Source organism: Erpetoichthys calabaricus, chromosome 16, assembly GCF_900747795.2.
Source record: "Erpetoichthys calabaricus chromosome 16, fErpCal1.3, whole genome shotgun sequence".
In the NCBI taxonomy this organism is placed as follows: Eukaryota; Metazoa; Chordata; class Cladistia; order Polypteriformes; family Polypteridae; genus Erpetoichthys; species Erpetoichthys calabaricus.
This window is the reverse complement of record NC_041409.2, coordinates 50,628,164-50,641,644: the sequence shown is the minus strand read 5'-3', so window position 1 is coordinate 50,641,644 and position 13,481 is coordinate 50,628,164. Positions and strand designations below refer to the sequence as shown.

The window sequence follows — 13,481 nt, the reverse complement described above, 5'->3', positions numbered from 1 at the left end:
AAATGTGACCTTACATAAAATGGCTGCTACAATTTGATGATTTTTGTGTACAGTAAGCTTTGTTACTTTCCATTTGTTTAAGAGTGCAGGCCATGATGAATAAACAGCCCACGTCTTGAGAAGGCCAGGGTGCTTCTGATGTATGACAGACACACAGACAAAGGGGATCTGATGGCCATGTCTGATCAGTGACCTCCTCCCAATCTCCAGAAGGCCTCCAAGAATGCGCGGGCACCCGCCTTGACATAAATGACACTGCCACCCTCGTCTGTATCAGCATAGGACAGTTTTATTGAAAAGATCTGTTGCTGGAAGGAGACAAGTCCAAGACCACCTGAGCCAAAGCTTACAATGCCCTGTTTATTTAGTGCTTGAGCCACAGCAGAATTTAAATACATGATGTAACATTTGTACAGAAAACACAATCCAAAGCACACTACATACGGTACAAAGAAGAGCCGGACAGTCCCACCTGCAATGGCTGACGTTGTTGACAGACTTGGGTGGTCCTAACTGTTCTGTGAAGAAGGATTAGCTGTTAAAAACAAACAGCCTGACCCTCAGCAAGTCAAGCACCTGCATGCCTTTTCTCGTCCAGTGTTCGATGTTCTGTTTAAATGGTCTCTTTTTAATGGCCAGATGTGGCACATCCCAGTTTGTATTCCAAACCGAAGAGCTCTGGGAGAGAAGACATTTCATGTCATCTTTTTATATTTGCTATTATTTACACACAGGCTAGGGGGTCTTTGCAGCCCACCAGTGGAAGGCCTCCCTTGCTTAATCAAATGTGATTGTTAGAGGGGACCCTTAATGAGTCAAGTGCAGTCATCAGAGTGGGGAAACACCGAACCCAACCCACAACCTAACATGACCCTCACGGTGGTTGAGAAACGCTGCATTATGAGATGTTGCAATTAAAAAATGACAACACGTTTAACTCCATGTTTGATTAACCCCCAATCTGGAAGTCAGCGGCCTGAGGTGTGGATGAAGCCTGTGCTCCTTCGTCCATCACCTCACTCCTCTTCCATGCATGTTGTTCTCATTGGGACTGTGGGACGTTCTTGACGATCTTCTGTATCACAGCAATGGCGCACTTTTCATAAATCAGTTTCAAATGGAGTCCTTGTCATACAAAGCTGAAGGCTGACATACAAAGGATACAAGGAGCAACAGTTCTGCTAGAAAGAGGCAGCCACATCAATGAACGTTTACAACGTCAAACTTAGAGACCCTGGATTTTAGCCCACAGAGCCGGCTTGTCATTACACTGCTTACAAGAAATAAAACAAATTAGGTAACTGCTACAGGTGTCATGGAGGACGAGCGGCAGACAACTGCATCCCAAAACCAAACTGAGGACTGAGCTCACCTGCAGGAGCCAGTGATCGAGACCTCCAGCAAACACGATGGCGAATCCAAAAGTAAAGGCAATGATGCGGTAACCGCAGAAAATGGACTGAAGCTGGCGCTAGACAACACATTCACAATGGCTTATGGGTAGCCTGAGCAGGCACAGCGCAGCGCTCTGCCGTTACTCTAGTCAAAGCCAGGGTCAACTGAACATGGATGGTCCACTGTCGCGCCATAGTCAGATTTCATTAGGCGGAGGAGGGTGTGAAACCTGAAAAAAGCAGAACTCGACAAAAAGGTTCTGATTGGGCAGACAGGTCTGAAGCAGGACAATCAAGTGTAACTGACAAAGCTTGAGCTGGTGGACCACCAGCATCGCACACTCAAATCTCTCATGGACTTGGTGAATGCCTTCATCACAGAAGACCACCAACATAGCACGGTGTCTGCTGGATATCAGCTATGGATCTGCAGCCGCCATAGTACAGGATGACTTGGGGTACCAGAACGTTTGGTCAAGACGGGTACTCAAACAGCTTGCTGATCTGCACATGGAGGTTGAGACCCAATTCCCGAATCATGATGAAGATCTGAGTATTCTTGAGAAGAAAATCACCAGAGATGAGACAGGGGTCCATCACTGGAAGCCAGAGAGCAAGAGGCAAAGGAATGCAGTGGAAACATCCGTCTTCACCAGTAAAGGAGAAATTCAAACAACAGCCCTCCACCAAGAAAATCATGGCCACCTTCTTTAGGGACATGCAGGTGCATTTTCAGGAACACAGACAATCAGTGACCAGTGCAATGTAGCGTGCTGTGTTTAGAGAGAAACCGAAATCTGCAATTCACGGCAAAATAGGAGGAACGCTGCACCACGACAAGTCCACGTCCCCATGCAGTGGCCGCAACGGTGGAGGTGTGTGTGCGTGATGGTCACTCTTTTGGCCCACTTAAGAGAGGCTAGGCATGGTCGCAGGTTCACCTCGGATGATGAGATTGGGAGTAACTGAAAAGCTTCATCTCCCAAGGAATGAAGAAGTCAGTGGAATAATACGAGAAGAGTGTGGACCTGCAGGGAGACCTTGTGGAGAAGTGGTGGGACAGTCATGTCCTTCTGCTCACAGTCACTGGTGTTAATTGTTAAGTTGCCTTTACTTTTGGATTCTCTCTCGTTGGATTACTATAAATTATAAATATATTTGTTACCTCTATAATATATTATTAAACACAAGCTCCCGTTTTGTACGTCTGAAGGCTTCCACACGTATCACCCACAATATAACAGAATGAAGGTTCACTAAACTCACGGCTGGACTCGTTTCCTGTCTCAGGCACTTTTGTAATGAGGTTTGCTCAGCTGTCTTACGTACCTTGCCTGCAGGCAGATATTCTGAAAAGTGTACAATGCCTGCAGCAACTCTGTGGATGTGGACCGGAGGAGTCCTGCTGTCGTCTGATATGTTTGCTGACACACAAAGGATTTTGTCACATTTCAATCAAACCTGTAAATGGAACCGTGGTGGCCTTTCATTTGCACCTGGTGATGTTTTTTTGGGTGCTTTGCCAGGACCCCCCTCCATGCAAGTCCCCACTCTCCCTGCAGACATGTACAAGGAGACTCGCTTGGGAGTTATAAATGTTGTCAAAACCAAACAAAATAAAAGGTCTGCACTGAAGGCATCTGTTACTGGCCCATAATCCCCCTCCCACTGGATGACTGCACCCAGGTCTCCCACTCACGGTTTACTGGAATGCCATTGGAGGCACATAGTGTCTAAGTGAAGGAATCAAGTTGGCTTTGTGGCTGCGGCTCCTCACTAGACCCTCTCACTTGTCTCAGTCTGCTCTTCTGCATGTTTACCGCCATCTTCTGTGTGCTTCCGGGATCTCGGGGAAGGTCTGGAACAGCTGGCACAGCAGAAACTGGAATAATATTCATTGTTGCAGAGTTTGGCATAGACGATCAAGTCACAGTTGGCGAGGTCAGGCTGGTCTATGCAAAAGTGATTGCTGACTGAGGACGGCAGCACTGCAAAGACAAAATGAAGCAAATGTGTGCAAAGACTGTAAAACTACGTGGCTTTGAGTAGATCACTTTTGTGGCTGTAGGAAGTGCCGGCTGACATTGTTCTCCATTAATGACATTCAAGCCCTCCTTCTCAAGAAGAACCAAACCAGGAAAAGACCAAATGAATCAATGAGGAAAGAACATAACAGAAAGAAAGAACTATAAGAAAACACTCCCCAACTCAGGGCAGCACTGGGCCCACCCAAGAGAGGAACCACCACTAGATGGTGAGTCAGTCCAGCATAGGTCATTGAAAGTTCTACAGTTTGATTAATTCATGGGGATTTGAGGACAATACTTTCTATTTCAAGGGACTTTAACTGTGGGAATCCAAGTGCAAGCTTTACCAAAAACAACAGTGGACATCCATCATGACTACAGACACAGGAACAATGAATTAATTCATGACAATACACAAGGTCTGTGGCACGATCTGCCCCACCAGAAGGAGATGAGGATAGACTCATGGCAAATAAACAGGAGTTCAAATAAACAAGAGGAAATATGAAGAATAAGGAGACATAAAACATACAATAATGAGCATTACAGTAAGTGTCAAAGGTGCCAGCATAGTTTCCATGACAAAGTGAGATATTCTCTTGTTGCCAGTTGTCTCCAGAGAAGCTGAATGACTTGTAATGTGGGTGGGTGTACAGTGGACCTACCTGAGGCAACCACCTTGAGTCACTGAGGAGAATCTGGGGAGCCCCACACAAGAGAACAACAAGCGTCGTTAGATCCTTCACCAGTCAGCTTTCTCCAGTTTTTACAGTTATGCCAGTAAATATTCTCTACTACTACAAAATGACCATTATGTGCCACCTCAATGTTTACACGAGCATCGCCTTGAAATGCGTAAGCGATTTGAATAACTCGCAGCCCTGACATATAGGAAGACCTTGAGCTTCACAGATGTGCTTCAAGATCTGCAGCCACCAAGCAATATGTCATGATCTGCTAAACATCACACATGGGTACATACTGGCACGTTACATCATTCTCAACTGAGAGGTAAACCCACTGATTCGAAGGACACCATCTCTAAGGTGCTCACCACGAGCCCAGGTGTTGAAGTCATCACAGCTGAATCCCCCATTTCGGATGACCCCGCTCATCTTCTCAAGCTAGAACGGTGTGCCGGTGGGAATCAAACTAAAACTGGCATGGTAGGTCATACGTCAAAAAGGTCACATGGCTGCTGCTTCTGACACTGGTTTTTGGATGTATGTGGAGATGAACACGAGTTTAACAACACTTATTGGATAACGTGTGGCTACTTTGCATTTCAAAGCTTTCGGATTTTATTTCTTGTATGGCAATCAATGAGAAAGGAAGGGCAATCTTGGAATAAAACTTGAATTCAAGATTGTGAGGTGGCACACTTAGTACTTAAGGTCTAATTAAGCTGAAGTAAATAAAAAACAAACCCACAATACTCCACTTTTCCTTACACAAGTATCGAACGTGGGTTACGTCAAACAAGACTTCAAAACACTCTAATCCCAGCAGTGGATGGCTTGGGACAAGATGGGTACTGTTAACAGGGGGCCATTGGGTTACTCAGTGGTGTGTGTGTGGATCCCAATGCCCCAGTGCGGTGACGGGGACACTGTGCTCTAAAAATGGGGGTGTCCTTTGGATGAGATGTAAAACCGAGGTCCTGACTCTTTGTGGTTATTAAAGATGCCTGGGCATCCTTCATAAAGAGTAAGGTGTATCCCAATGTCCAGGCTAAACTGCCCACCATGGCCTAAACATTCTGGCCCCCTAATCATCCCCGTCTCTGTCAGCCCTTCACCACCTAATAGCTCATGTGACTGATACAAACATGGCTGCCATCACATCATCCAGGTGGGTGGTACACAGTGGTGGCTCCACTCTCACTATAAAAAAGCGCTTTGAGTAACGAGAACAGCGCTATACAAACTTAAAGCATTATGAATATTATTGACAATCTGAGCTGATGTTACCTTGCTGCGATGGCTTCATGACCTTGATCTCCGCACTGGCACTGACAGAGTAGGACCCCGTGTAGGCGTTGCAGGTATAGGCACCCTCGTCAGCAGGCTTCACGTTATTCAGAATTAGGCTGCCATCCGGGGACACCAGCACGTGCCTTCCATCGGGCCTCACGGGGGCGCCATTCCTGGAAAGCAGAAACGGGAGCTACCTGAGCAATCAACAGTAAAAACCTCATGCGTTTTTAAAGCTTTTTGAAAAAGAACTGAAGTGCAAACAAGAACTGAAGTAAATAATACAAAAAACGGCAGCCCTACAAGGTCACTCACCAAACACACACACCCTGCTATGTCACACATTAACTGCACCATACAATGTAAGCAGAGAAACAGTGAAATCACAAAACTGCTCAGAATATGACTGTGAATGTTTGCCACAAGAACCACACATCTGTGCTGCGGCCTACTTGAGATTCACCACCTGAATTGCAGAAAATGGGGAAACAGAAATGTCAACTCTCCTCAATTTAGAGATGTTCTGATGCAGGCAGAAAAACAAACAAGCTGCAAACATACGGCATAATTAAAACCCTTAAGAAACTACCAAAATGGATGAGGTAAATTAAAAAGATCAGTGTATGGGGAAAATAAACATCGGTCCAAAAAACTAAAATTCAGGAGACATACGAGGGATTAAGGACGAAAGCACAGACACAGAGTGACATGAGCAAAGCAAAGGGAATGCGGTGACACTGTGCACACTCCGTCATCCCAAGCCACTTACCGAGACCATTGGATGTTAACGTTGTTCCCAGACACCACGCAGGGCAGCTGGGTACTGCTTCCTTCAGACACCTGCACGTTGTTTGGAGCGACTGTGATCTTCAGGTCCCCTGAAAAGGAGGGCATACAACAAGTTGTACCTGGCATCCTCTTTCTTTACAAGGCTCGGTTAGTAGGTGGGGACACGGTTCAAAAATCACAAAGTGTTAAATTCGTAATGACCTTAGGCAAGACATAAAGTACTTGCTACAAATTAATTTAATACCTCAGATTTCTATGCAATAATTATATACTCATAACTTAGAAATAATGGCAGAGAGTCATGGTGGGTAATCAGGACTTTCACGTTAGCAAAGCAGCACAATTCAAAATACTGTAGCTCTAACCTAACTTCATGCACATTCCATATTTGTTTGAGGAATGTGGGGACCCTCTCTGTCTGAGCAGTTCATCCATCAAAGTAAACTGCCAGATGTCATAAAGCCACGTCTGCATCTGCCCAGTTGTCACTCACAAATCAGAGAAACACCAGAGGACACAAGTGACCCACCCGGACAGCAGGTGGCAGATCAGTGCTGAACAGGCCCAGCTCCTCATCTCGAAGAAAAAAAAGTCTGAGAAACAGTGGCAGGACTTGTGCAGTAACATTGTTTCAGATTTATAAGGAATATTTAGGGGTGCTGCACAAAGGCTGACCCTATGCACTGTGGTGTAGCAGGTCCACAGCTCAGAAAAATGTAGCCGATTTTACATAAATAAATAACGAACGCGCTCACGCTGGGGAGTGGAGCAAGTGACAACCATCTGTGGAGAAGTCTGCTCGTCTCCAGGATGCTGCCAGGTGGTCAGCCGTCCGTACGTTGCCTTGCCGGCACATGTGGACAGTCTGATTGTCTCATTGTCAGCCCCGCTGCCCAGCATATACTGTAACAGGAGACAGAACAAAGAGTAGAAGAGCTGTGAGAACAGCAGCAGGTGGAGGAGCAGGTCGAGCCAGCCAGCCAGTGTGGGGAAAGGTAGCACCGTCGTTCACCCTACAGCAACGTTTTGGTACTCTAGGGGCACATTGTGTCCACTGACTGTCCTTGAGGAGCAGGTGCGATCAAGGTGGCGTCTTCCCCAGGGACCCGAGGAATGACTGTGGGAGTATGAAGGAAGATGGGAGAACAACCGACCCAGAGTCGTCTGGCTGATGTCGCTTGAGGTGGCTAAGAGAGGGCGTGGGAGGAGAGGACTGTGGCTGCTAGTGTCTCTGCCAGATGAGTGAGCTATGGGAGAGCTGGGGAGACAAAGAGGGGGTCCAAATCTGGAAGGAACGATGACCTGCTGACTGTGGCGTTACTTTCGGTCTCATTTTACGTCTTGTTTTTAATCTCACGGATTTCCACTGTTTTTTTATTATTGATGAGTTTTAGAAGCAGTGTATTTTAATTGACACTGTTTTGATCTTTGAGTTGCTGATTAGAAGCACTAGAGCACTTTTTCACCATTCCCTTGCTTGGTGTGTATTTGTCCTCATCTAGCCAGGCTCATCCTGGTCTCTGGTTCAAGAGGCTCCCAAAATGGAAGAGGAATCGTTGAGCTGACCCGCACACCATCACATGCACTGACCCCCAAAAGTCAAAAGGTATATCAACAAGTATTTGCTAAGGTGGGAGTGGCCTGGAATTCAGATGATGATTACAAATGTCCATGTAAAGAAGAAGCAGAAATTCTCATTCAGAATGGAACTTCACAGACAGCTGGGACTCCTAGAGGTGGGTTAAGGTTCTAAACCTCGAATGACAGCAAATAAGGCCTCTGCACTTGAAAATACCGGTAAGATGACAAACTCTGGTCACATGTGCAGTGAATGGAAATCGTTGGGTCAGACGAATCGCCGTCAGTAAGCAAGTCCGTCCATGGAGAGCCTGCAGGTCCAAATCCTTGTTTCCTGCTACAAACAGCTCTGGTGACTCTGCTAAGATGCAGAGTGAGTTTTCCTGACACGGCCTACATAAAGATACATGCCAAGGGATTCTGATTGATCACGTCGTGTGGAGAAATATTTCCATCCTGACCTTTTCCAAGACTACAATACCTCCAATTCACAGGACACAAGTGGTCTGCTTCAAAGAACATAACAACAGAGCAGAGCTGATCAATCCATTAGGCGACTTAGGCGGCCGTCCAGGGCATCGTCACCTGCTGGGCTCACAGCAGAGCTTCACTGTGGACAACAAGGGGGACACTATGGAGGGGCATGTGCTCCAGATACTCAGGGAGTCCCCCCATCCATGGTCCTTGAAGTTTAATAATACTGAATGTACACTGTGGACGCTGAGGGCCACCATATACTGTATGTAACACAAGCAGCGTGCTCTCCGGATCTTTGTGATTACCATCTGCACTATGGACTACAGGTCTGATTTTAGTAATTAGTATGATCTGTACTTGTATTTTTAAGTGAAAACTGTTTACAGCGTTATACAATAAATAAATAAATAAAGATACTGAGGGGGACCCCTCCCCTCTAGGGCTCCATTTCCCATTCTTCAAGTGGACACTATGGGAACATTCTAGAACATATTCTGGCACCATCTTTAAAATATATAAATCTAGAATTTCTCACAAAAGACTGGTGCTTATTTCTGTCTATAACTCTATGGGTAACAGCTGCGTTTTTGCTCACCGTGTACTTTGAGTTGCAGCTGCAGGAAGTCTCTCTCCTTTCCACGATAAGCAGAGCAGGAGTATGAGCCGGCATCTTCACTTCTCAGCTGACTGATAATCAAGGAGCCATCTGACTGTTGTGTTTGTCTGCAGAAGGAAAATCAGGAAAACCCCTTCAGTCCGGTGATAAAAGGCCCAACTTTGACGCTGCCGCAGCAAGGTGAGAGTCTTCTACTTGGGTAAACTACACAAAATGACAAGTCCTGGCACCAGAAAAGGAGATGGTTGAACAGGTTGAGTATCTCAAATCCAATGAGTATTTTGGATATTTTTGGATTTTGGAATATTTGTATTTGCATAATGAGATATCTTGGGAACACGTTTGATCAAGTAGGTAATGCAGCCAGATCAGCTAGATGACAGCTCGGGTGTATAATAATTTATATTACGGAGTCATCGTTATAGTCTGCATTGATGTGACAAACTTCATCAGTGAGGACTATGATGTGCAGACAGGATTTTAGCTCCCTTTTAAGAGGACCAATGTTGCATATTTGCACTGAAAAACTTTTTTGTTTTTTTGTCAATTTATATCGGCTACCAGTTGTCACTTCTCAAGGAACTGACAGACAAGTCAGGAATATCTCAGCCAAGCTTCACTTCATCAGGCCTGCTGTGCTGGAAGCCATTAAGCGACCGACATGGCGCTACATCCAGCATTTGTCTCTAACGGGGTGAACAATGTCGGTCCTGGAGAGCCGCAGTGGCTGCAGGTTTTCAATCCAACCCAACTACTTAATTAGAAACCAATCCTTGCCAGTCTCACACCTTATTTAATTTTATGGCTTGTTAGTCTGCAGTGTAAGGTTCTTATATCGTAGATTTTTTTCCTTTCCAAGGATATCACCCAAACGATTTGAAGCCTAAAACGGATCATTTTCGGTCTGTCACATTTTCTATTACGTGTTTTATTAAATCAAACAGTGCATAATAAACACACAGAGATGTAAATGGAAACAAGCTAGATGGTGAACTGCTGAGTGCTTTGTCATTTACATCTTATTGCTAATAAGGAGCAATTAAAACACTGAATGCAGCAGTTTAAGATTGAAATAAGCAATTAAGGTTGGAGAACCTTAACAAGCGAGACCACTAAAATGAAACATCAAAATGTCACTTGAGCAATAAGTGCGTCATCAGCAATAATTGACTTCTCATTAAGAAACTTGGTTGGAACAAAAACCTGCAGCCACTGCGGCCCTCCAGGACCGACATTGCCCACCCCTGGTCTATAACATACTTAGAGCATTTTGATTTTTATAAACTGGATTTTTTTTTGGCATATGCACTATCCTGTTTTTTGGGATATTTTAACACTCAAATCCAAGCAAACCTTTATGAATGAGACCCCTGCTGTGGTGTTCTTTGTTTTGGTGTAAATGTTTCCCGCGTCACAGCAGTTCACGAGGGACCGAGAGATCCTTTACCGCATGGCGGTGCCTCGTGGTGCTTGCTGCTTTACAGGAGACCCCAACCCCGGTTGTCGATTGTGTGTCACAGCTTTGTGGCTCTTGTTGCTTCACAGGGATGCCAGGCCAAAGCTCCGAATGAATAAATCCGTTTGGAATCTGCACAGACGTGATTAGACAGGAGTCCCTGTGGACTATGATGTTTGCTGATGACATTGTGATCTGTAGCGAGAGTAGGGAGCAGGTTGAGGAGACCCTGGAAAGGTGGAGATATGATCTGGAGAGGAGAGGACAGGAATGAAGGTCAGCAGGAAGAAGAAGGAATCCACACACGTGTTGTTTCCATCCGCTCAGCAGAAAAAGCAACATAGGTTGCGTCACATTGGCACTCAAAAAGTTTCGGATTTTGGAGCATTTTAGAATTTTCGGAATAGGAATATCAACTGGTATTTTTTCAAAATCTTTTGACCCTGGTCTGTTTGATCTGAATGATTTGGTTAGCATTTCAAATATTGTCATATTCAAAATGTTGGCTCTAAAGGTGTGCTATCGCTCACTTTTAAACTGAACAGTGAAATAAGGAATCCAAGCAGAGCCCTGACGTTTTCTGTTGAATGTGTTTTTTTATTGGTGTCTGTAAAAATGAGCAATTGTGTGGTTATATCTTATCATGAAATTTAAAGAAAATAATTATTATATTACAACATGAAGCGGAGTTCCACCTTAGTTACGTTCAGAAAGGTGCACAGGAGTGGGGTGAAATTTGCGGAGTTCAGCAGCCTACCTGGGGGACTTCAGCAGGTGGCCGTTTTTCTTCCATTCGACAATAACATCAGAAGAGGAGGGGATCTTACAAGGCAGCTTCACTGTCTGGCCGGGTCTTCCTGCCACTGTCGATGGGCCCGACTTATCAATGATCAGCCTATAAGAGAAATTCAGGATGTGATTCACAGTTTGACATTTTTAAAAAGAACCATTTAAAGCTCCCCAGCAGCTTTAGAAACGCAACAGGAGACCATCAAGAACAACACGGCAGTCTGATTTCACGTTTTTTTAAGACTTCACCATTTTCACATATAAACAAGTTTCCTTAGCAGTCAATGCTCGTCAGCTCAGTAACATAATTCTGACAGCATAAAGAAACAAATAAAATAAGCTGGTATTCTGTATGGGAAATTATTCCAAGATCACATAAGCTTTTTCTGTTATTCACACATTTTCCAAAATCAGCCTTAGATGGCGAGTTGTCCGCATAAGGAGTATACCCAGAAACACGAGACACACGTGCCAGAAACTGGACTGCTGGGAGCCCGCCACATAAAGAGATGAGAGAGTGGACCCAGCCTGGGCCACAGCAAGGGAAGAAGGCTGGACACTAATTTCATTTTTAATTAAATTAAATTGAATGTTGATGGTGAGTGATGAGTGAACATTGCAGAGATAGCTTTGGCGTGAGTGCAGCAAAATTGCAAAAATGTTCGGAGACTTCACCAAATTCACTTAAATGCATTCAAGTCAATGGGGAAGAAGACAGTGAACTAGTTTTGAGGGGCCTATCATGGTGCAGTGGTCAATCAAGTGTCCCTGAAGGACTAGTGAAGCATCTGCCAATTACTGTGGCCAAAAATAAGACCGTAGCTATGAGGTAGAAGTGCTAACCACTGCACAATGAACAAAGCAGACGGAACGGCAGCCACAAACAACACGCAACAAATGGCCAACAGAATAGCAATAAGTAGGAAATAAAATACAAAAATGTTAAATACATATAAATAAAAATAAATCTAAATAAAATCTTGGGGGCAGTGATTGGCCATGCCACACAGCTTTATTTGATGTCACTCTTGCATAAGCCACATGGTGTCCACGTAAGCTGTCACATTTGTTTTGTTTCCATTCTGTTCTTCACACTTTCATTCTTCCATCAAGACAACAGAAACAATGTGTAAAGAGTAATAAATCTTTTGTTATTGTTATTATTTCACAGGGTCTCATGGGTTTTCATTCTTGCCCTTCCTTTAAAGCTTCTTTGGGGTCGTAGCTCTGGCACATGGCTAAACTCGAAGACTGGCGGGCACTACTGAGCTACTCTTTACCAGCACCTCTGTGTTTGAGTCTCTCTAAACGGGCCGAGCCGATGACGAGAGGGATCAACGTGCTCACCACCACCTGTATAGTGAGGAGCATAACACACTTAATCTGGCAGTGAAGGAACAACGTGCAATGAATGTATAACAGAACAACAAAGAACTTTCATAATATTCTCATCATTGTCAATTAATGTACCCTTCCAGTGAAAATACTGTTTTTTATTTTTTTTTTTAATGCACATAGGGTGCAAATCTCGCTAGACTTCTGATAGGATAGTCACATCACGCCTTCATGAAGCAGTGGTGTAAAATGTGATATGCTTACAGTACACATGGCATGAAAGTTCTGCGCATGGCCACTACAGACCTCTGACGACGCACTGACCTCGCAAAGCGTCAGGAGGCAGAAGAAGAAAACTGAAGTAGGAAGTGTCCATTTATATAACAGCAATAGAGGTGTTTTGAAGGAAATCGAAAAGTTCTGGTGATGAGTACAAGAGGTGGTGCAGCAATGATGACAACAGTGAGAGATGTGTGGATGAAGCTGCCCCTGATTTTCACTTCTCAAGAAGAGAGTAACATTTATGCTGTAGTGTGCTACATGAGAGTCAAACACAGCCAAGGAAGTCAAAACATGAAGCAAAGCTAGAAAGGATGGACACAAGGACGATCAGGTGGATGTGCAGAGTGCTATGCAGTGAAAGAAAGATTAATGTCGAGTTAACAGACAGACTGGAGGCCAGAAGTGTTGTGCTGAGAAGACTGAGATTATTTGGCACAAGAGGCAGAGGATGACCAAGATGGAGATGGAACTGATGAGGCAGAGAGGGAAACAGAAGAAGATGTGGTCAGAGGCCGTGTGAAACGATATTGAAAGAATGAGTATCGACTCAATGAATAACAAAAACTGTAAAGAGGGGAGGTAGAGGGTTTGGTGGGGACATAGCTAATCTGTGGAAACGTGGAGAATGGCTACTGAATAGGTGATGTTGATTGAACATCCTCAGTATACAGAAGTGCTTTTGAAAGTCAAAAGTGTGCTATGTATGTATGTTTTTCAATGGAGATGTACCCCATCAACTAGACAGAAAAATAACTGCAATCTCTA

The 13,481-nt window shown here is 44.5% G+C and overlaps 1 protein-coding gene across 2 annotated transcripts in view; it reads right to left on the bottom strand.

Annotated features, from left to right (window-relative positions):
• Window positions 1-269: 269 nt before the first annotated feature.
• The window catches only part of paplna (papilin a, proteoglycan-like sulfated glycoprotein), a 155,466-nt gene continuing 142,254 nt past the window's right edge, over window positions 270-13,481 (bottom strand). For both annotated transcript variants that reach the window (XM_028822019.2, XM_051919912.1), the window contains 5 exons: window positions 11,068-11,205; window positions 8,834-8,961; window positions 6,164-6,272; window positions 5,392-5,567; window positions 270-3,382 (listed from right to left, as the gene is read on the bottom strand). In XM_028822019.2, the coding sequence (XP_028677852.1) occupies window positions 3,171-3,382; window positions 5,392-5,567; window positions 6,164-6,272; window positions 8,834-8,961; window positions 11,068-11,205 (763 nt within the window). In that variant the 3' untranslated portion in view covers window positions 270-3,170. The remainder of the gene's footprint in view (window positions 3,383-5,391; window positions 5,568-6,163; window positions 6,273-8,833; window positions 8,962-11,067; window positions 11,206-13,481) is intronic.